Source organism: Dermacentor silvarum, chromosome 1, assembly GCF_013339745.2.
Source record: "Dermacentor silvarum isolate Dsil-2018 chromosome 1, BIME_Dsil_1.4, whole genome shotgun sequence".
NCBI classification, from domain to species: domain Eukaryota; kingdom Metazoa; phylum Arthropoda; class Arachnida; order Ixodida; family Ixodidae; genus Dermacentor; species Dermacentor silvarum.
In genome coordinates, this window is record NC_051154.1 from 422,625,984 (window position 1) to 422,650,950 (window position 24,967).

Sequence of the window (24,967 nt, forward strand, 5' to 3'; positions counted from 1 at the left end):
TAACGCCGTCACCGCGCGTCGTATGCTGTATGTGCGAGTGAAAGCAAGCGAGAGGAGCCAACGTCCACGTCTAAATCTCGCGTGCGCAAGAAAGAAAAGCAGGGAGGAAGCGCGCCTTACCATAAACGGTGAAACCACCGTTTATGGTTTCTTTAGAGCTTCCTCTACATTTTCCCTTAAAATTTTATTGTGGCTAAAAGCTAACTGCATCATTGTTGACGCGGATGTGCATGGCTTTTACTCATACTTTCACTTTATTTCTGAAAATCCTGGCAATAGGAAAACAAGAGCATTAGAAGCACCAACTCCCTCATCTGTATTTTTTCACCCCCCCCCTTCAACATGTTATTTTAATTTCCAGTGTAAACACCATGCACAGACACATATTTCAATGTGTACACAGGACACAATTTATGATATTTTGAAACAGAAAGAGGTAGCCCACTAACAATTATTTCTAATGACATGGATAGCCTATGTCTAGAGAATCAATATGTTGCTGTATGTTACACTCGCTACAAATTGCTTTGCACACTTTTTTGACACTGAAAAAGACCCGCCAACTTCAGTGACCCCTTCGGCAGAGTCTTTTATTAACGGTGTGTGAAATGCATGTGAGTGATGTGTCTCAGCATTGCTTCTCTTTCCAGTAGGTAATGCTAGCGACTCATGAAAAAAAGAACTTATAATAATTTACAACATTTATTGGGGATGGAAACATCGCAATGTGCATGCAGAGGCCATAAATATATATAATTAACTTAGTAACCAAAGTGAGGCCAAGCCGGATTCACTCGAAATCATAATTGCTAGCAGTCATGCGCAGCAGAGCTTCTACTTGGACTCAGAAAAAAAAGAGGCTGCAGTTTTGCCGGAAAGGCGAAGCAGTATTAATGATGGCAAAGCATAAGACAATTACACGAAAGGATTCTTCCCGTATAAATCCATGTAAGAGCAGCCCCCCTAATTTGAAAGCAAATATTTTTTTTTAAATCCAGCCGAGAAGCAATCGCGTTCAGCGCGATTCCGATCGCGCTCCACTGTGAATTTTCTCGCGCAGCGTACTTTTGCGCGTCGCAACTATATAAAAAAAGTCGGTTATAACTTAAGAGCCCTGACCACTGAAGCGCAGCAGCCGATGTCCACCGCGATTAAGAAATAGTCCCGCTGACGTGACTCGGCCCAGCTCGAAGCGCGGGCTGCCATGTCCTCCGTCGGCGGGGTCACCGGCCGTCCGGCTCATGACGTCAGTCTAGAGTGCGCGCCCATTGGTGGATGCTCGTGTGCACCCGCCTTTGAGCGGCAAATGCCACTACCTTCTAAAGTTGTACACAACTACATAGATGGCGAGAGGAGGCAATCGTAGAGGTTTACAGCGGATTTAATACTCGCAGTTGGAAAAATTAGATCAAATGGCCCAGTCCCTTGTAAGGCTCGTCAAAATTGCGGCAAAAAAGTGCGGCCCTCACACGAGTCCGTACGTTGGTTATATCACCTATATGAATTGTAGTAACATTTACTCACTAATTACAATAACAAACATCGTGCAATGCACGGACCATGTAAACCTGTAAATATCTCGCTGGATGACCACGAGGAGTCACTATCACAACATTATGATGAACGCCGGCAGCGGGGACAAACGGATCGTACAGCCATGCGGTTCACCGCGACTCCGCAAATTAGATTCATCATCTGCATATTTTTATGTCCACTACAGGAAGGCTTCTGTCAGCAATCTCCAATTATCCCTGTCTCTTACTTAGGCTATGCGATCTGTAATACTTGGGGCGCGGAAAAACAGCCTAAGAAGGAAGACAGCGCGCATGAAGTTAGCAGCCATCCCTGTTCGCCCTTGATCATTGCACCCCTCAATAATTACGAACAATTGGATACGGCCAATTGCACCACGTAAGCGTCAACCGCACACAGTAATTTGCAGCTGCGGCAGGGCTAGATGAGAAGACGCGTGCTCTCCTCCCCATGCCTGCATTTGATCACGTGGCCTCCAACTAAACCGAATATTGAACGCATTGGAAGATAATGTCCATCAAGCCGCCATCCTTTTCGGCTAAGTGTTACAGGCTTTTTCTCGCACCCACAGTGTATGGGTCGCTCACTTATATGACTTTTGGACTTTACACGGAATATCATGGCAACGACGACAGCGAAAATTTGCCTGGGGTGCCGATACAATGCGATATATGCTGTCGCAATAAAAGGAGAAATAGAAAACAGGCGTCGAGCTTGCCTCTACCGCGGCTGCGGACCTTGCAATGTGCACCGGCTACAAACACAGTATGAGGACCAACGACAAAACCAATAGTGGGCACCTCGATTATCGGTACTTTGCTAGAACCCGTCTGACGCTGAAAAGGCAGTGTATTTTCCACCGTATAAGCACCAGCGGAAACATAACACTCGGTGCGCAGGGAGACAGCGCATGCGAAGGGACCAGCCATCTCGGATGGTCCAAGCTTGAACTCGGCGCAGATTAACTCCAAAATGAAGCGCGTAACTCACATATGTATGGCAGAGGCAGGAAAAGTAGAAGTTGAGGACCCGTGTGTTCTAGCCGCTAGGTGAAAGAAGACTCCACGCCGCTATCAAGAAGGTTCTTCAGCTCACGTGTTTCCATCAGTAAGTGACATGTACCGCCGGAGGTTCTATGAAGTACTTGACACAGTGCTGTCTTCGTTAAACAACAGGTTTCCACCTGATATGTGGCAGTATAAGTCCCACATTGAGCAGCTTGCCATAGCGAAGGAAGACAAAGCATATACAGTAGAACCCCGCTGTTACGTTCCCGGGTGCTGCGTTTTCCGGCTGTTACATAATTTTCGGCCGGTCCCGGCACAGCTCCCATAGAACCCAATGCATTGGTAACCCCGCTGTTTCGTCGCAACTGTGGGACTGTTCCCGCATCATACGTTGCGAACTGCCACCCCGCGCCGGCCTGAGCAGCCATTTCGACTTTTCATGTTGCTTGGCTTGGTTGCTTGGCGATGACATTGGCCGCCCAAAGTGCCGGGGGCGACACTTATGATGTATTTTTGGCTTCCGCCATCTAAAGTATGGCCCTTGAGATCCGTATTTGCTATCTAAAGATGGTGTCTATGACGTGTTGCGGCCCTAAAATTGGTTTTGGCTTATAGATTAAAGTCCAAGGGCGATAACGCCACCGCCGCGCGCCATATGCTGTATGTGCGAGTGAAAGCATGCGAGGGAAGCCGACGACCGCGTCTAAATCTCGAACGCGAAAGAAAGAAAAGCAGGGCGGAAGCACACCTCCTTCCATTGCGCTCGAGACACCGGCGAGGGGGGAGGGATAGCAGGTCGCGTTGTGCTCTGGGCCGCAATTTTGTAGCGATGCCTTATGACTTATTCTGTACTAGTCTTATCATCCACCACTCACGGTGGGCTGATCCCGTTGATAACGCGAGCGGACCGTCGCTCTGACTACTGACAAAGCGCGATAAGCGCGAAAAGGCATTATTACCGGAAAGGCATCGCTACAAAATACTGGCCCTGGCATCAACTGCATACTGCGTGGTGGCACGCAGTCGCGCAGGTTGTATCTTGAAAGCGATCTGCGTTGGGGGGCAGAGTCTACGCAGTGTAGGTGCGTCGGCGGCTCGTAGCTTTGTGCATGCTGTGTTCTCAGCGCTCAGTTTGAGTTGAAGCTATAGACAACAGCAAGAAGGTCACTTCGCTCACTTCTGCAACGGCGCTTAAGTTCCTCACGCCAGCGTTTGACAGCGCGTGTCCGCGCTCATTGAGTGTGATGTGTTCCACGTTTACCTGTGGGCGCTGACACGATGCTTGTTAATATAGTTAATAAGCGAATGTTTACAAGTTTATATGGACGATAAAACTACTATTCTTACTTTGTATGGCTGACTACTAATTTGATATCGCAATCGATACTTCGGCTCTCGGGCGAAACTACGACTTTTTTTCACACGTAAGAATTAAAATAATATTGTGTGCAGCTCAACACTACTCCCATTTCTCAATTTTTCCTGTTTCCCGGCTCTTGCATTTTTTTACGGTCCCATGAAAAACGTATCAGCGGGGTTCTACTGTATAACATAGTTCTACAGTGACGACCTTGAACCAGGATGCCTGATTTTGCACAGAGACAAGCTGATTGACATTTTAAGCCAGCAAAGGTCGGCATCATTGCACACATTTGGGGACGCCGTGCACATATTTACGGGGGGCAAAGGCCAACACCTGCGAAACCTTTTGCCGGAAATGGCCAAGCTAAAAAAATTGTGCTGGCCATACTGGTCTCGTTGACCACATCTGAGAGGTCCTTTCTTGCCTTCGGCGACCGAAAATGTACTTGCAGTCAACGACTGGACAAGCCCGTTTGAACCATCTGGCACTTTTTTCCCACCCATAAAGAACTCTCCCGCAAAATCAATTTGATTAAGATTGCCAACTACTTCATTTCCAGATCAAGTGTCCGAACGAACACTTTTTCAAAGATGGTGAAATCCTCACATGACACAACGAACTGATGTCTTTAATGGGAGAAAGGCACCAACTTACAAGTCAAAAGAAACCACCTGGCTTAGAAAACAACGCAAATTTAAAAGTTATACAAAAGAATCAAAATGGGGTCCATAACAGCGCAAGCACAGTGAGGGCATTTGGGTAAGAAAAAACGCGTGGTTACGCCATTTGTAAAACTCTCTAGTCTATCTGTGCATTTTCCTTATTAAATTTTATTCGTCGTATGCTGTATTTGCCTCTCAATACCACAATCCATGTTGTTCCTATATTTGCTATCGAGTCCTTTCGCGCTTTTGAGATATCGCTGTATTATTTATTTGGGCACCTGATAATTTTTTTTCTCTATAATCCTTTGTTCTGCCTCCGGAAAATAAAGAAACCAGTGGCATAAGGCATGCTTTGACATGTAATGAAACTATGACGTTATGGAATCACATTATTCTTATCCTAATAATTCTAGTCATAAGTTGTGTTCAGAAATTGTTATATATCGTTTAATGTTTATATATGTTATGTCTTATCTTCTCAATAACTGACCTTTAGTCAAGAAAAGATTTCTTGATCGTATCTTTTGTATTAAATCTTTTACAAGGTGTTACATTGCTTTTTCATAGATGTGTACTTGTGCTACTTAATACGCACAAAACACATGTATCTCCATAACGTGTTTAACTGAATTTGCTTGTCGCATGGCTCAAACAAGAGACGCCAGTCTCTTGGCGGTGCGAGGGGACTCGGGCTGTAAAACAGAATTGTCTCCAACTCTGATGTTTTGCAAATACTCTTATAAGCTCGTCACTTTAGTGAACAATCTTTTGAGGTCACACGAAGTTTCCAGTGCAACTGTTATTAAAGGTAATCTATAATGTGACACTTTTGCATGCGTTCGAGGTTTACGCCTTAACAGAATGTGGGGGCATCCAAGACGGGTGAAGAGAAAGACGACGTGCGGCTGGCTAGCTGAATCTTGACAGGCACTCGGCTGATCAAGGCCGTCGCGACTAACTCCGCTTGGCTGGCTGTTCAATAAACGCCTTTCGCGGGCGTAACAAAGTGGTGGAGTGTGCTGGGTACGACACAACGTACCACGGAGTCGCAACACCTAGAACTTCGCCGGAGCCGCCGTATTGCCGGTCTCTTGCTAGCGACTGTCCCCATGGCTCAGGACGGAAGTGGACAAACGCCAGCTCTAGTTGTCCCTGCTCTAAGGTCGACACCGGTTGGACCTTTGCAGCACTACATGAAACCACGCTCGTTCGTGGGAAAAGCGGGCGAAGATGTCGACGAGTGGCTAAAGCGGGCGAAGATGTAGACGAGTGGCTGACGCACTACGCAAGGGTGAGCCGATACAACCGTTGGGACTCTGTCACTCAGCTTGAATACGTCATACTGTTTCTGAGTGAGACCGTTGATGTGGTACGAAAACCACGAAGACTCGCTAACAACGTGGGAGCGCTTCGTTGAAGAAATTAAGTGTTTTGGCGACTCCTACGCCAAACAGAAGCGCGCGGAGCGAACACTAGCTCAAAGAGCTCAAGCTCTTGGGAAAACTTGCACGACATACATAGAAGAGATCCTCAAGCTGTGCAAAATAGTGAATTCTCAGATGTCTGAGGAAGACCGAGTTGGACATCTCCTCAAAGGAATTGCAGAAGATGTCAATAATTTCCTGATAGGCAGGGAACACGTTGATTCTGTCTCGGATGTCATACGTCACTGTCGTACATTTGAGACGTTAAAGACACGTCGCATTGTGCCAAAATTTGGACGACTGGCAAATGTGACAACCGTTGCCAGCATCGATGAGAGCCCGTCCGCCGATTTTTCCTCTACCATACGGCAGATCGTGCGTGAAGAACTGCTGCGACACGAGGTGCTTGCGTGCAACGTCATGCAACAACCTGTTGCCTAATCCCCGCAACACATGTCGCCTGCAGCACCATGCGCTTCGTGGCAGCCGTCGGTCTGTGTCACGGACATCCACCACAGAGGAGCTCCAGGGCCACATCAGGGTGCATTTATCCCCGATCAATGACATGAAGAACACCCTCGCCCCGGCACGTTTGCACACTGGCCGACCGTCCCTCCTGTGCAGCAGGCACAGCCACTTCACTCTGCTACACGACCCCCCACGGCTGAGCGCGTCGAGGCGCAGTTCATCGATCGTCGTTTACCTGTGTGCTATAGCTGCGGCAACTTAGGTCACATTGCCAGGTACTGCAAAAGCCGCAAACCACCGAGGTTCGAGTGATCGACGATGTCTAGGCGGTACCGCACTTCACATGAAACGTACTCACCCTCGCCCACGTATCCAGGACGCATCCCTCAGCAGCGCCTGGAGCTGCGGAACTGTTCTCCAGCATCTGACCGCAGCTTGACACCACCACCCGCTCCTCACGTAAGCCGGTCGCCGTCTCTGCGGCGTCGCTACCCGTCGCCACCTCCGGAAAACTAGTCAGCGCGGCCGTTGGAGGTGAGGTCGATGGACAATCTTCAATGTCGCCTGAGATACCTCCACCCATTTATGAGAGTGGCTTGTTGGGCTAGTTGGTACATGGTTATACCTGGAGAATGCCAGCAAACTTGGAAGTAGAAAAAATCGAGAAGAAGACATAGACAAAGTGACAGGAAGGTGGCTGGACTAACAACTGAACTTCATACATGAAAACGACGTCCCCCAAGTCCGCACTGAACATGCGCAAGGCACAATATAACATAAATACGGTCATCATCTTATTATACACGTTGTGCCTTGCGCATGTTCAGTGCGGACGTGGGGGACGTCATTTTCATGTATGAAGTTCAGTTGTTAGTCCAGAGACCTTCCTGTCACTTTGTCTATGTCTTCTTCTCGATTTTTTCTACTTCCAAGTTTGCTGGCACTCTCCAAGTACTCCACCCATTTGTGTGTTTAAAAATAAGGTGTCCGTACTGATTGACCGAGTTTCGACAATGGCCTTAGTGGACACGGGAGCAACCGTTTCAGTGATGAGTCTTGCATTTAAAAGCCTCCTAGGACGAAAAGTTATGTTTCGCTGGGACCGTACCAGTACATTTCGCGGAGTGAGTGGGGACTTATTGCATCCCGTCGGGGTGTGCAATGTGGACGTTATTTTGGGTGGTCAGATATTTAACGCAGAGTTTGCTGTCCTACCACATTCTAGGCATGACGTAATCCTGGGCCTTGATTTTTTGAAACTGTGTGGTGCCACTGTCGACTGTGGGACGGGAGAAATTAGTGTAGGTACAAGCTTTTCAGCTGCGTTTATGGAGAGCCCGCCGTATCACGAAAGTGTGCTTTGTGTATCCAGGGATACAGTTGTGCCTCCGTTATCTGCCACCTGTGTTTCAGTCTCCTGTTTCCCACCACCGACAGAACGTTTGACACTACCGTCGAACCCGTTCGGCTGAGCTGCATCAAGAGGAATGTGCTGATACCGCATTGCACGCTGTCAGTTGTTCACGGATGCACTAGCTTATGGACTGTAAACTGTTCCAGTAAACCTGCAATACTACAACAGGGCCTGAAACTTGCCGCCTACCATGAAGATCAAGTGCTGTCACTCGCCATTCTTACAGAGGCCCCTGATTCTGCGGATGAACGCCATTTCGTTAATGCATGCCCTGCTGTGGACTCCTCCATTCTAGCTATGGTGAACAAGTTGCTCAGCACTAAACAGCGTCATGAAGTGGCGAATATTCTGCTAAAACATGCCGCACTGTTTGACTTTTTGCAGCAAGCGGGGCCACCATTGTTTCCTCCTTCTCGTATACACCATCACATAGATACGGGATCTGCCCAGCCTTTGCGACAGAAGCCGTATAGAGTTTCACCATCAGAACGCAAGGTGATCAACGACTAAGTCCGCGAAATGCTAAGCAAAAGTGTAATCCAAGAATCATGTAGTCCGTGGGCAGCGCCAGTGATTCTGGTTAAAAAGAAAGATGGGACATGGCGATTTTGTGTAGACTACCGGCGTCTCAACACCATCACTAAAAAGGATGTGTATCCTCTTCCACGTATCGATGATGCTATCGACTGCCTTTCATCAGCATCTTACTTTTCCTCTGTTGACTTGAGGTCGGGGTACTGGCAGATTCCTATGCACAAGACAGACAAGGAGAAAACGGCATTTGTAACACCAGATGGACTTTTTGAATTTAATGTGATGCCGTTCGGGCTATGTAATGCACCTGCAACTTTCGAGCGCTTCATGGACAACATCCTGCGTGGTTTGAAGTGGGAAGTGTGCATGTGTTACCTAGACGAAGTAGTGATTTTCGGGCGCACGTTCAGTGAGCACAACGCACGCCTCGATCTTGTGCTAGACTGCTTGGGAAAAGCAGGTTTGGTGCTCAACTCGAAGAAATGCCATTTTGGAGAGCGCCAAACACTGGTTTTGGGCCATCTAGTGGACAAGGACAGCATACGACCCGATCCAGCGAAGACTGCTGCTGTCGAAATCTTCAAACAACCTCGCTCAGTAAAAGAGCTACGCAGTTTTCTGGGCCTTTGCTCATACTTCCGCCGGTTTATTCGTGGATTTGCCAACATCGCGTATCCGCTGACATGCCTCCTTCAGAAGGGCATTCCTTTTGAATGGTCCCCTGAATGCGAGGCCAGTTTTTGGGAGCTGAAGTTGCTTCTGACGTCCCATCCCATTCTCCGACACTTTGACCCGGCCGCTCCCACAGTTCATACGGACGCTAGTGGTATTGGAGTCGGCGCAGTCCTTATTCAACGCATCGACGCCAAAGAACACGTCGTTGCCTATGCGAGTCGCTCCTTAAGCAAGTCTGAGCGCAACTACACAGTCACAGAGCAAGAATGTCTCGCAGTGATTTTTGCAGTACAGCGCTTCCGGTCATACCTGTACGGATGCCCCTTCACTGTGGTGACAGACCATCATTCTCTTTGCTGGCTGGTTAATCTCCGTGATCCGTCAGGTCGGCTTGCACGTTGGGCACTTCATTTACAAGAGTACTGATTTTACCGTTTCTTATAAAAGCGGCCGACGGCACGCCGACGCTGACTGCCTCTCGCGCCTTCCGCTTTCGACGACGGACTGCGACGCAGACAACTTCGAAGGATCGCTATATCGCATCGTTGGAGCCAGGATTTCCTGATATTAATACCTTCAAGATCGAGCAGCAAAAGGACAGAACTTTAGAGCCACTGCTCACTACTGCCAGGAAATCAGCACCATCCACTCGTTTCTGCGTTCGTGACGGAGTACTGTACAAAAAGAACATTTCTTCTACAGGCCCACGATATCTCCTGGTGGTCCCGGAGAGTCTCCGTGTTTCCATCTTCTGACGATCCAACTTCTGCTCATTTGGGATCGGCGCGAACGCTCTACCGCGCGCAAGAAAGGTTCTACTGGCCTAAAATGCGCCAGACGATCAACCAGTACGTGTCCAGCTGCAACGAGTGCCATTGTCACAAGCGTCCGACGAGCGCTCCGCCTGGTCGACTAGATCCAGTGCCACCCCCAAGCACTCCTTTCGAGCAAGTCGGCATTGACCTTCTCGGCCCATTCCCGCGGTCATCTGATGGGAATCGCTGCATTGTCGTGTGTGCCGATCACTTGACACGCTACTGTGAGACAGCTGCTATACCATCGGCTACTGCCACCGAAGTGTGTATTTTTCTGCTGCGTTTCGTCATTCTCCGACATGGACCTCCCAGAGTCATCATCAGCGATCGTGGGTGCCAGTTCACTGCAGAGGTGGTCGAAGAGATGCTCCGTCTATGTGCTTCAAGTTTTCGACATTCCACCCCGTATCATCCACAAACAAACGCCCTTACGGTACGCACCAACAGAACCCTCACTAACATGCTGTCCATGTATGTCGCGTCCGATTATAAGAACTGGGACAGCGTGCTACCTTTCATTACGTACGCATTCAATGCCGCACAGCACGAAACTATGGGCTACAGTCCCTTCTTTCTTCTTTATGCTCGTCCGCCGCGTTATACATTGGACACTATCTTCCCGTTTTCAAGCCACGATAATCTTTGTCTATCCAAGACCGTCTCTCTTGCTGAAGAGACCCGACGACTTGCTTCTTTGTGCACGCTAGTTTCACAAGACCGCTCGAAGGCACGCTACAACCGCCGATGCCGACACATGATATATGACCCTGGTGACTTCGTATGGCTGTGGAAACCAGCAAGAAAACAAGGGTTATGTGAAAAGCTACTGGCCCACTATGTGGGGCCCTATGTTATCACGGATCGTATAAGCGAACTGACCTACTGTATAGCACTCCTCACATCAAATGGCCGACGGTCAGCAAAGACTGAAATTACGCATGTTGCCTGTTTAAAGCCTTTCATCTCTCGACAGCCTGTTTAACTTACCCGGTGGGCTTCATCTGCGTGGAGGGAAATGTGACACTTTTGCGTGCGTTCGAGGCTTACGCCTTAACAGAATGTGGGGGCATCCAAGACGGGTGAAGAGAAAGATGACGTGCGGCTGGCTAGCTGAATCTTGACAGGCACTCAGCTGATCAAGGCCGTCGCGACTAACTCTGCCTGGCTGGCTGTTCAATAAACGCCTTTCGCGGGCGTAACAATATATATATATATATATATATATATATATATATATATATATATATATATATATATGCATACATGGGTGAGGTTCGGAAAGCTGGTCAGGCCCCAGCCCCCCCGCCGGAAAAATGAAAACCTTCTGCCTATGGCGGGCAGCGTTGTACTCTGGCAACAACTGCATACTGCGCGGCGGCGTGCGGTCGAGCGGGCCTTATCTTGAAAGCGCTCTGCGTTGGGGGCAGAGTCTAGGCAGTGTAGGTGCGTCGGCGGCTCGTAGCTTTGTGCATGCTGTGTGTTCTCGGCGCTCAGTTTGTGTTGAAGCGATAGACAACAGCACGGAGGTCACTTTGCTCACTGCTGCAGCGGCACTTCCTCACACCAGCATTTGAAGGTGCGTGTCCACGCTAATCGAAAGTGATGTGTTCATGTTTGCCTGTGGGCGCTGACACCATGCTTGTTAATATAGTTAATAAGCGAATGTTAACAAGTTAATACAGACGATAAAACTACTATCCTTACTTTGTATGGCTGTCGGCTAATTTCCAATCGCAATCGATGCTTCGGCTTTCTGGCTAAACTGCAACTTTTTTCACACGTAAGAATTAAAATAATATTGTATGCAGTTCAACACTACTCTCATTTCTCAATTTTTCCTGTTTCTCAGCTCTTGCGTTTCCCGGCTCTTACGGTTTTTTTTACGGTCCCGTGAAAAACGTATCAGCGGGGTTCTACTGTATCTAGCATATTATCCAACCAAATCGTATTATCTAGAAAATAAAAAAAAGTATCATCCTGAAAAACATATTACGCAGAATCGTATCAATGAGGTTCTACGGTAATATTTGAGCAGTTCATTGATGAATAATGACTAATTATGTAATTGGGCAAATACAAAAATATTCTGACTTACTCCAAGTGACGGCAAATAACATTACCTTGGTTCTGTCCAGCTACGTGGCACATGCATACTTTAAATTTTGGCACAACTTAGGTAGGACACATCATATATATATACATATACATATATATATATATACATATGAATATCAAAAATTTTGTTTACATTTATATATAAAAATAAAATTTTTGCTTTGTAAAATGACGATTTTACCGTATACACTCATTTAAGGACAGCGCTGTTTTCCCATGATTTTGATGAGGTGTGGCCCTTACATGGGACGGTACCATTTGGTCTAATTTTTCCTACTCCAAGTTTCGGGAACTTGCACACTCTCCCACCGACTAACTTCCTCGACTTCTTCGTACGCAGCACGACCTGTCGACGCCAGAGTTGCAACCGGCTGCTCGCTTGCCGTGCTCTTCGGCATACGCAACAACCTTGAGCTTAAATGCAGCACCGTATGCCATCAAACGCTTCCACTCCATTGCGGACTCCTGACAGATGAGCCAAAGGAGCTGGCTGAGCTGGGCTGCAAAAACTAACCGCACAAAAAAAAAATGGCCCCGGTGACTTGAGCACTGCCATGGTTGAACAATGAGAAGCCAGTATTGGCTGTGCACTGCACGTCTGAGGCCAAAGCGCAGCTCTCGCCATCTAATAGCAGTGCACAAATGTACACTGTGTGTGAAGATTCGTTGATGCACACGTGCGGCATCACCGCACCAAACGCGATTGCTCCTCGATTCGAATTTTTTTCAAGCGAAGCTTGTTAAAACAGACAGATTTCGGTGGCGTCCATGTACGCACAAAATTATTATCAGCATTGGCTTGAGCGTCGTCGTCTTCTTCTGCAGCTTGCTCGTTGGTGCTCCTCGGTTTGCGCTCATGCTTGTGCTACTGCTCCCGCATTCTTCGTCATCTGCTTCCACAGCTGGCTGCGTTGCCGCTAATCATTCCAGCGAAGAATTTAACTTCTCTTCTGTTGTAGTAATGAGGAGGCCGCACTTACAGGGGTATGAGCCATTCATTGTCTTTTGTAACGAACAGATTTAATTTTGAAGCAATTTTATGGAAATAGATCCAGAATGAACGCGCTCAAGAAAGGGCTCATCGTCAACGTGCCGATTCCAGCTTGAGGGCTTCCGAAGCTCCGGCAAAACATCAGCGAAGAGCCGCCGACCCCGAGTAGAGGGAGTGCGATGTTGAGGCCAAACGTTAGCGAAGAGCCGTTGACCCAGAGATGCGGGAGCGTGATGTTGAGGCCAAATGTCAGCGTCGTCTTTCCCTCCAGGACCCCGACAACGGTGGCGCACACCTCGGCAATGCTAGTCCCAACTTCCTTGGTGCGACGGCCAGGTTTCAACGCGATTTTCTCAACTGGAACTTCGGAGCCAGCTGCAGTGCATGCAACCGGTTGTGGTTCGAGCACAACGTGATACTCATCAGTGCAATTCGTTCAGACGAACACCAAAGAAATACACGACAAGCTTCGCTTACCCCCAATTCCTCGACAGGGGAGGGGCTACTGATTTTTTTTCTCCAAATTTTGGGCATGCCAAGTCAGTTGGGGATGTGGCCCACTTACGAGTGCAACCCTTACTCGAGATTATACGGTATATCCATAGGTATTTGTGGAAATTCGAAGAGCAATTATTATTACTTAGCAATACTTGCTATTTTGCAATAAGCCATTTTTTTTATCCTGAGGTTTGACTGTATTTGTGCATTGTGGCCCCAACAGCACCCTTGCCATCTTCTTAAATTTGCCCCCCATGAGAAATGAAATAAATCTATACTCACTCCCAGGCACGGTACATCCTTTGGCTTGTGCTTGAAGTTGGGTCCAAAGTTCAGACGCACCTAGCACAGAAAATGACATCAGATGTTTTAGCTCTTTCCCTACCATGGAGAAAATAGATGTTTTTTGTAGGTTACACTAGATTTTTGTTTCTGAAGGAACTACTGCACTGAAAATTTTATGTAATATATTTACCTAAAATGTTGGATCCTATGCAGTACTGGCTACAGCGAAGCGAATTTGTGTTTGCGTGTGGCTCAAAATATGCTATCTAGCATAGATGTCAAATATTCAGTAAGCACAACTTGAAATACAGTCGAGTCCTGCTACAACGAAATTCACGGGACACGAAAAAATTTTCGTTGTGGTGGAACTTTGTTGACGCAAAATTAGTATGTATATACGTGCACCAAACAGTAAAGCCGCAAACCAAACTGAAACCATCGTCCAGGAAATCTTTGCGATGGCGTAAGGGCAAAGGTTGCGACGTACCGAATGCAGTCAATAAAGTGTCAACTTCACGAGAGAATGCATTTCGCACCGCTGTTACAGCATTTTTCGTACATTGCGGCCGACGCCTAACTCAACGCGCATGCCTGGCCGATTGCAAAACACTCATTTTGCGGCACATGCACCGTCGCAATGAAGAGGTTTGAATTAGTAAAACCTCGATAATTCGAAGATCGCAGGACGATGAAAATTCTTCGAATTCGCCGAAATGAATAAAAAAGAAGAAAACAAGCAAGAACTTGTCGCAAAAATAAATCACCTTCATTTTCCATGTCCGAGAAAGATTACTCGAAGTTCTCACTGATGTGGGATTACTCGACGCGGTAGTTCGCCGCCCCTAGTGCCATGCTCTCCAGCTGCCTCACAACACGTAGCATATAAATATCACCCGCACTGCACTCAACAAAGTTGCGGACGATGTTCACGGAATCGATAACTCCCGCTAAAGCGGGCGTGCGGGTGCTTGACTCCAAAAATTTGGACTTGCTGGTTATTTCGGACTTCAAAAATGCAGTCAGGGTTCCCATTGAGTTCATGCATTTTTGCACTCAATTTTTCGGATGAATTGAGACCCCAAGGTTAGATTTTCCAGACTAAATCACTCGTTCCGAGCCACGCTACCCAATCTTGGAGGACGCCATGTTGGATTTTGCACTGGCTTGGATTCCAGTGGCTCGCTCTATAGCCTCCAAGATTGGTAGGCGCGTGCTATCAACCTCCAGTCTCGGAGGCTATGCCCGCTCTTCCTTGGTTGACAAAACGCTCCAGAGTACTGCACTTTTTCTTTTTCTTTCTAGTATATGCGGTCAGCACTATTGTCATAACCATTGTGGGGGTCTTCCCCAACCCGTAGTGCGTATAATCGCAGCTACGTAGGGTTCGGGCGAATAAGGCAACAAGGGAGTCAAACTCAACATTTATTGCTGTGGGCAATAAAACACACTTGCAGAGGGAAGTCCGCTCTGTATAACAAGTAATAAAATAGGTTTGCCTCGTCGCATGCGGTAGTCACACAAACGAGGTCACTCACGGGTTGCAGCGGGTATATCCGTATGGGCAGGTAGGTTAGCGAGGTCAGAGAGGCCCAGGGGTCTCTCGGTCGCGTTCTTTTATACCTTTTTACCTTTTCGCAAGCGGAATGTCCTCCTCACCCGCCGGATACTTTCCCTCTTCCCGTGCGGGCACACGCGTCGCGAGAGGCAAGCGAGAACCGGGAGAGGGCAAAGTGCATCTCTCCCGTGTCCGCCCGGCTCCCACCGAGTGCGCTACGTGCGCAAGCGACGGCGAGCGCCAGCGGGAGAAGGTGGCAGCGTGTGCTCCCCACACCATTTATTGTGGGATGTTTTTTTTATTGCGATAGCAATTATATGGACACTTCAAGCGGATTTCTGCCGTCAGCCGTCGCGAGGTTCCGTATAAAGTCCAAGGGCGATAAAATCGTCGCCGCGCGCCGCATGTGCCAGTGAAAACACGCAGGGGATGCGCACTTTCACAGAGAGCGAACGCACGGCACAGAGCAAACGCGACTTCCTCCGTCGCGCCAAAGGCCGTGGGGGTATGGGGGGGGGGGGGGGGAGCGGGGGCGACGCTGTGCTGCGGCGCCAAATGCGTATCTTGCAATCAGGCGCAAGGGGAACTGGCGACACAATTACCCCGCAAAAGGAGGAAAGTGGGAAGGCAGCGCGGGAGGGAGGGTGGGGGCGACTTCTACTCTGCTAACAATTGCGTACTTAGCGCCGGTGTGGGTTGTCGCGTGCACCGTATCTTTAAAGTGAGCTCCAGACGGCTCTGACCTTTGTATGCGCTGTGCTTTCGCCGCTCAGTTTCCGTTGAAGCGATAGACCACACGAATCTGCGCTCGCTGCAGCAGCTGCACTCGTTCGCGCCGGTGTTTTGACAGTGGTTGTCTGCAGTCATCGAGTGTGATCTATTCATGTTTGCTTGTGCGCGCTGACACCACGCTTGTTAATTCAGTAAAGTTTTTTTTCTCTAAAATTTCGGTTGGTATTTTGAACGTGGCGTGTACACTGAGCAGGTGTCTTGGAGACCCATGTCTCGGTGATCGGCACTACCTCCTGTGCCTTTGCGAGAGCAAGCGGTGCAAAGCTCGTGTCATCTCCATGGTGAACTCCGTTGGCGGAGATCGCCAACGCGGTGACGTTCGTGTCGACTGTACACGGAGACACGTCACTGCTGTGCAAATACAAGCAAGTCGATCCCCTCCAAGCGTAGTATGAGGCAGGGCATTATTAGAGATTTTTTTAAGCCACACTAAGGGGCCTAATAATTCTTTTTTTTTTCGGCCGAACGAGTTTTTTGGACTATTTTTCAGTCCCCACGAGCTCAGAAAATCGGTTGGCGACGATGCAGAGCGCCCTAACCTAACAGCCACACGTTGCTACTAGCCGAAAACTTCAAATTATCCGAATAGAGCCGCACGGCCCATTCAAATTATCCGGTAGAATTTCCATCAAAAATGACAGGAACGCTCAAATTCTTCTAATCAGCCGAAATTGCAAATTAACTGAGTTCGAATTATCGAGGTTTTACTGTATCACAATTTCATTGTATATTTGTGACAAAGTCGGCAAGCTTGGCAAGCCAAGTTTTATTTCCAGAAGTTAGTCTGGATTTCTTACACTTCATGGCAAGCCAAGGCGTTAAGCGAGTCTCCCCGTGCCTATAAAAGCTATTGCAATTTCATTGTCGTGGGCTCCGATAACTTTTAAGATGAGCTCAAAGGGACCCATACACTCAAAGCAGTTGCCGGAGTCAGCGTGTCTAGCGGGTTGTCATTTTCCCTGGACGATGAGACGTTGGCATCATGTTGAGAACAGCGGCTGTGGCGCAGCCGCATGGGCGCCATATCTTGAAAGCAATCTGTCAAGTGCACAAAACGCGCCACAGCGCAGACCTCATCTTCAAAGCGATCTGCGATGTGGGAACAGTGTAACTAGTGCTGGTAGAGTTGTGTGCGCTATGTTTTCGACGTTTAATTCGCATTGAAGCGAGATGGCACAGAGGTGAATTCACTCGCTGTTATTGCCGCGCCTTCTCACTCCAGCGTGTTGACACAAAATTTCCGCGGTCATCGAGCGAGATGTGTTCATGTTTATCTGTGCGCGCATGACACCGTGCTTGGTGATTCAGTTAGTAAACGAATGTTTACAAGTTTATATAGCCAATAAAACTAATATCTTTAGTTCGTATAGCTGTCTACTAACTGGTATCGCAATCGATGCTCCACCTTTTGGGCGAAACTACGAAATTTTTTCCTTCCACTTTCTCCCTTGGTGATCATAGGTGCCTTCTCCTAGAGAGAGAGAAATTAACGCTTCGTTGCCGTAGCCATTTTGACCGGAGACACACACCACAGAAAACGGCACCGATTGTGGCAATTCTGTGCAGTGTCGCGTAGGTGCGTGATGACCACGCGTGGCTATGGATTGCAATGGCGTAAATCAGTACAGTAAAAGCTCGTTAATTTGACACTCGTTAATTCGGAAATTCGGACGGCTCTATTGGTCCCGGCCAAAGTACATGTTAGTCTATGGGACCAAACCTTCGTTAATTCGTCAGAATTCGGCCCCGCACCACTTAATTCGGACAAATGCTGATGGTTGCCGCTACACAAAAGTGTGATAAAGCAGCGCTGGCACCACTGGAGTGAAACCGAAACCTGAGAGGCATCGCCATCAACTAGTGGGGGCGATCGCAGCGTCACCGAACGTCGATGTCTTCTTTCTTCGCTCCACTGCACCTTCGACGCCATTTTCCCTTATGTTGTTGAGTCGGCACCATCTCTTCGGAGTTCTTTTTTTTTTCGTTGTGACCGTGTTTGCATGCCACCAACATCGTGTGCTACAGTGATGGCGACGACGACAAAGCGGCAGAAGTACGAAGCCAAGAACTTGGCGACTAAAGTGGAAATTTTGCAAGCTCTGAAGAACGGCGAATCGCAACACCTTATGACCAAGTACAACATGAAGCGGAGCACGTTGGGAACATACGTTAAAAATGAACAACAGATTCTTCAAGCCTTTGAAAGCGAGAAGTTTCATGCTTCAAGAAACGGTTGCGAACCACAGCTCATCCCCAGCTCGAAGAAGCTTTGCTCCGGTGGGTTACTGACTGTCGCAACGCGCATCTGCCTTTGAGTGGACCTCTCATCATGGCACAAGGTGAGAAGTACGCTGCAATGATGAACATTGAATCGTTCAGAGCGTCAGAAGGATGGTTCATGAGGTTTCGGGAGAGACACGAACTCTTCTTCAGAAGTGTGTGTGGCGAAAAGGCCAGCGTTGACAAAAGCGTGACCACCGAGTGGAGAAATGTGAAGCTGCTTGAGCACATCGCTTCATCGCACCTCACGAGAAGTCTCGGAGGCGCTTTTAATATTGGAGGACGTTTGCCTGAGCAGTTCCGATAGTTTGCGTGCTGTTGGCCACTTGGAAGAGTTAAGAAAAATTGTAATGTCAGCCGGAATCTGCATGAAAAAGCAGACGACTATTACAAAATACTTCAGCAAAGAAACGTATGCTTCTCCAACGTGATTTTAATGTTGTTTTTCCTGTTAATTCGTTAATTCGGCATTCGGATAATTCGGACATTTTTCCCGGTCCCGTGAGATCCGAATTAGCGAGCTTTTACTGTACTTTGAATTTGATTCCGTTCGCGAAAACCGCGTTCAAGCGGACATACGATAGTCACAGCTTTGGAAGGGCCTTCTAATTTGACTACTCGGCAGTTCCAATTTCAATTCAATCCCAGTTTTGTTCTCGAAAAGTTCGCTGAAGCAGAAATACCGAATAAAACACCTTCGTTATGAAAAGACTTTTTTTGTATTACTTTCTATGGGCAGCTGACAGGGAATCGGAAAATCTTCGTTATGGTGGCGTTCGTTGTAGGGGGATTCGACTGTAGCCCATTCTGGACGTGCATGCATGCTGTGGCAAGGGGTCTGGCTTGCTGGCCTGCATACGGCAAGCCAACATGATGATCCTATGTGATTCCGCTGATTGCACGTCTGTTTATTATGGCAGTGCAAGGCGTGTTTGTAATTTAGCGTTGTTCATGTGCCATGTACCAGCACGGCAACTGCTGAAGGGCCATCAAAATCGACAGGTGCTGGCTTGTCAAACACATCACACTTGCGTTTCTTTTTGCATAGATCCGATCGCAATTTTTCTTTAGTCAACTTGAACGTGTATGCTTACAGCGAATATTAAAAAATAACAAGGGTAGTATTTTCATGTTGGATGTGACTTCGTTATAAAGAGGTCTAATTTTATCACAAATCCTTCTCTTACAAAAGAGGACTCTTTGTTGTATGGTCATTAAATGCTTAGCATGATAAAACACACAACAGAAGTGGTCTGTCTTGGTAAAGTCTAAGAACTACAACAAGGATAACAAAATAAAACAAAATAGATGTTTTCCACCAAAACTGCCCTCTTCACCTGAGCTTTACCTCCCTGAGTAACTGCAACAATATTTTGATGTGAGCACTTCAGTTCATCTTGGATCTTTATATACTTGAAATAGCGCAAAATGTTGGCATTGCTGTTATACAGTCAAATCTCATTGATACAATCTTCACGGGAACCGAAATATAAAGCGTATCACCCGAAAATCGTATCATTCAAAGTATTATCCAACCAAATCATATTAGGAAAAGAAAAAGAAACGTATTATCCTAAAACATATTATGCAGAATCGTATCCACGAGATTCCACTGTATGCAGTAAACAGCACAATCTTTTGGCAGAAAAAAAAGAAAGTAGAGGACAGACAGAGATTTTCATCTACCTTTCCTCTACTCCTTTTTTCCTCCCTTTCGCACTGTTTCAAGTATAAAAGATAGAATTCAGCAACTGTTTTGCCCAGTGGCAAGTATCAGTGAATTTCGTGAGGGATGACATTTTTCTGATGGCTCAAGAACTTCTTCAGCTACAGTGTGTCTTACAAGCTGTTTGTGGCACTGTCAAAGCAAAGCTACAGCTTCTTCAACCAATGAAATTGTCCACATGAAGCTTAGAGACTGCAAGGTGCATGCACGCCTTGTACCGTATTTACTCGAATCTAGGCCGACTCCGATTCTAAGCCGACCCCCCAAAAGTTCGACGTCCGAAAAAAAAAAAAACTAACCTCGAATGTAGGCCGAACGCAAAAGCGAGGACAGCATTCGCAAAATGAAACACCATTTATTAAATTTGAACATGCCGAGCTCATTCTATGTCACCATCGCTGCTAGCCTCGTCGCTATCTTCCTTACTGCTGACATCTTCAAACAGTGCGCTATATTCAGTACCATCCAGCGCATTAGAGATGCTGCATTTTTGGAAGGAGCGCACGTTGCGGCGCACGCAAAAACCATCTCCCGTGGCCCCCCTCCAACGACAGACCGATGCCGAAGTTCCGCCCGGTTTGAACGTTTGACGATGCCTCTACGGCTAGCACAACTGCCGCATTTACTCGATTCTCACGCTTCCTCGATTGCAACGCGCACCCGTTTTCCGCGAGGAAAAATTTGGAAAAATAGATTTCCTCCCGATGCACTGATGTTGCGATGAATAAAAAAAGTCGCAGTTTCGCCCGAAAGGCGATGCATCGAATGCGGTAGCAAATTAGTAGACCGCTATTAACAAGCACGGTGTCACGCGCGCTCAAGCAAACATGAACACACCTCGCTCGTTGACCGCGGAAACGAACTGTCAAAACGCTGGAGACGAAGCGCGTCTTCGTGCTAGCATGCCTCTCGCTTCAACGCGGCGAAAACACGGCGCGCGGCGGACTTTACCAGTCGCAGATTGCTTTCAAGATAGGGCCAAGCCTGATCGTATCGCCGGAGTGGATCGTCGCAGATTACGTCCAGCTTCGGTCCACTGAAACCGTTCCGCATTGCTTTGCTGGTGAAAATCCTCTCCTTCTGTTTGCACCAGTCCCGCTCGCAAGTTTCGGATTCTCCGAACGCCCGTGATGCGGCCCGATTTCCGTCCGTCTCCGCACAGACGATCACTTTCCTTTTAAATGCGGCATCATGATGAACTCGGTACTTCATGCTGATAGATAGAGCAGACGCTGGGAACGTGAAGACAGACGGTAGACTATTGCCTAAGCACGTGTACTGCAGCACACGGAGTAAGCTTCCGCATGCTACGGTAGCTAGGCACGACGCGCGTGCGAGGCGGCCATTTTGAAATGCCGACGCAGATTTAGGGTCGTGTTGAAAGTGCGCGTTAGATTCGAGTAAATACAGTATTCGTTTAGAAAGCGGCACTATAGTGGCATCGCCCATTTGGTGCCATTACGATAACGCCACACCGCGCGCCGATGCTGCACCATACCGATACTACCGATACGACGCAGGTCAAAATGGTGACGTCGCTCGTGTACTTCAGCTGGCTACTGGCGCGGCTAGTAGCGGCTGCGATACTGACTTTTCTAGATGGCGCTAACTATGCACCATATTTATCAGTTTCAGTTAAAAACTGGCGCGTTTTTTAAAATCCTCGAATCTAAGCCGACCCTAGAGTTTCGTGTGTGATTATTTGAAAAAAACTATCGGCCTAGATTCGAATAAATACGGTAGCTCTAACAGTGCTTCTAACAGATTGTGAGGCAGCATATGGCTTTAGTGCTGGGACAACTTTTTGTGGCCAAAACTGTGAACATGAAGTATATTTTTTGTAGACATATCCTACGACAGCTTAGTTTCAGCTTGTAGAAAATTTTTTGAGTTTTATTAAGTACCTATATCTTGCATTGGCAACCAAGCCCCCACTTCAAACTTTGCATCATTTAAAAGCAAAACTTACAATGCTCCATTTTCACAAATTGGATCATACTATTATTCTAATATGCATAGTTTCCTCAGTTAAAAATTGAGTAACCAAAGGCAACACGAAAACTGTTTTTCCAGTGACCAGGTAAAGAAACTGGCAGAAAGCCACTAAAAACTTATGAGGCATTCTATGTGTAGGCGAAGTCAGACAGCAGAAAGATGTAAAGAAAAGGCTTACCGTGCATCCTTTGTAGAGAGACACTGCTGGGTAGTACATTCCTTCATAAATATCTTTCCAAGCAGTCCCCATGTACTCTCCATTCTTATAAAATGCAATCTGCCAACAAAACAGGTTGTTTCACTTAGAACCATCCAAACTACGCACATGTATTTTGTAACCATTACTAAGTGTTATTATACCACTTAAAAGCAGATTACATCCTCCCCTCACACCCACATGCACTGAAGCACTTCAATTCTGTCATTAGGAAAACAGTGCAACAATTTGGTCAAGCTCACACTAATTAAAACACGTAAAATCATCAAAATAAAAGCAGAAATCTTGTACTGGTTTCAAACTTGCTGAACAAATTGCAGGACCTGAAGTTGTACTAAAGCTTGTTAACAATACTGTAGACTTTCTAGAATGTAAGAACATTCAAGAGAGTTTTGTAAGTTACACCTTTTGGAAATAGAATTTGTGCCTTAAGTTTTACACTGTGAGCATGTTACACTTAGGTATGCTGACAAAATTCTCACTTATTTGTCATGATAAAACTTCCAACATCAATATTGTCCCCTTTTGTCAGTCTGTCTGTCTGCCTGTGTCGCTCTCTGTATGTGTGTGTGTGTCGTGTTAAAGGTTCAATCAAGGCTTCCAAAAGCTCTGATGGCTAACTTTTTCACTCAATACAGTATAGACCATTTATAACGTAACCGCTTATAGTGCAGGACCGGATATAGTGCGGTCATTTCAGACTCCCGTTAATTTTTCCATAGCACTCCATGTATACACATATCGCTTATAGTGCAGTTGCGGGAAACGAAATACCGGTTACAGTGCGGCTGCCTGGGAGTACGGAAGTCAGCGGAGACGGCGAATGCTCCCCTCAAACGGGCGCCCCAAGGAGTGCTCGAGGAAGAAAGAGAGACGAAGTGGAGGAGAAGGGCACGTGGTGCGAACGAACAGCCAGTGAGGCTGAAACCAGAACATGAGTGCGAGTCGTGAAATAACACGGCGTGCATAGAGAGCGAGGGCCACGAAACTGCCAACGCCGACCAATGCTCGCTCCACGATATCGGCAGTAAAGAAACTTCAGGGAGCGGGCGGCGCCGGCACGTCATGGCGAAGGGCACATGCGGAGACCGTGGAATATGAGGGAGGACGGCGGCAGGGATGCGGATTTCGCCTCGGCAACTCAGCTGCTTCGGTGGCTCCCCTCGCCCTCCCTGGTAGCTCCCTCACTTTCGACTGTCACCGTGCGCCCGCCGCCGTGCAGGTGCCGCCGTTCCAGCCGGCCCGGCGACAGCTCCCCGAAGTTTCGTTTTCTGCCGTTATAGGGAAGCGGGCGTTTGCTGGCGTGGGCAGTTTCGTTGGCCGGCCTGGGACAGGGCCACTGCTTACCTCTGCGCCGTAGCCGCAGCGTGCAAGGTCAACACGTGACTAGAAAGTAGAGGAAGCATAAAGGAGAAAGAAGGGTTCACTGCCATTTTCTATGCGTGGCTACGGCAGCGTGGCTAAGACGTCGACACGTACACGCATGTTCCGGCGCAACGCAGAATCGGCGAACTTGCCATTTGAGAGAGGGTGAAATTTCCGCCGCGTTTTTTTCTTTTGTTCGCGCATGACATTGAGGGGTCTCTCCTAAGTTTTTACTCTATGGCGGTGCCGGAGCAATGCCGGTCGGAGGCGCCGCCGCGTGATTTGGTCCGAATTAACGAGATTCGACTGTAAATTGAATGCAAACGTTTTAGCCGCATTCCTCGACTGTCACATACGCGTGGCGGCTCGGTGCACATGTTTTGCATATGTGCGGGCCTTGAAAATTGTTGCTTTGGTTATAGTGCGGTACCGCTTATAGTGCGAATATTCGCGACACCGGCGACTTACGTTATAAGCGGTCTACATTGTACTTTGTCAAAATCGGTTTATTGCTTTGCCTAACAGACACATGTTTACAGACAAAAACACTGCTGGACCCAGTGCTCAGGTCCCAACAGAGGTTAGTACAATGCAAAAAACAAATACAAAGTGTGGGCACAAGGTCATGAATGGAAGAGTGAACTAGCTTTCTGCCTGGATGCATAAAAATTGTGTGTTCGCTTAATACTAAAAAGTAACACTAAGTAAGTTGTAAGTTTAGACTACTAAAGTGTCCATTCAGAATTTTTATTCTAATTCATTTGACTGAAAACAGTTACAGTAGAACCCCGCTGTTACGTTCCCGGGTGCTGCGTTTTCCCGGCTGTTATGTTGTTTTCGGCCGGTCCCGGCACAGCTCCCATAGAACCCAATGCATAGGTAACCCCGATGTTATGTCGCAACTATGAGACTGTTCCCGCATCATATGTTGCGAACTGCCACCCCGCGCCGGCCTGAGCGGCCATTTTGACTTTTCAAGTCCCTTGGCTTGGTTGCTTGACGATGGCATTGGCCGCCCAAAGTGCCAGGGGTGACACTTATGACGTATTTTCGGTTTCCGCCAACAAAAGTATGGCCCTTGAGATCCGTATTTGCTATCTAAAGATAGTGTCTATGACGCGTTGCGGCCCTAAAATTGGCTTTGGCTCATAGATGTTCCGTATAAAGTCCAAGGGCGATAACGCCGCCGCTGCGCGCCATATGCTGTATGTGCGAGTGAAAGTGTGCCAGGGGGGCCAACAAGCACGTCT

At 47.7% G+C, this 24,967-nt stretch overlaps 1 protein-coding gene across 2 annotated transcripts in view; it reads right to left on the reverse strand.

Moving 5' to 3' along the window:
- LOC119437628 (set1/Ash2 histone methyltransferase complex subunit ASH2-like) overlaps positions 1-24,967 on the reverse strand; it is a 162,531-nt gene that overhangs the window by 20,655 nt on the left and 116,909 nt on the right. For both annotated transcript variants that reach the window (XM_049660748.1, XM_037704621.2), the window contains 2 exons: positions 22,314-22,412; positions 13,785-13,844 (listed from right to left, as the gene is read on the reverse strand). In XM_049660748.1, the coding sequence (XP_049516705.1) occupies positions 13,785-13,844; positions 22,314-22,412 (159 nt within the window). The remainder of the gene's footprint in view (positions 1-13,784; positions 13,845-22,313; positions 22,413-24,967) is intronic.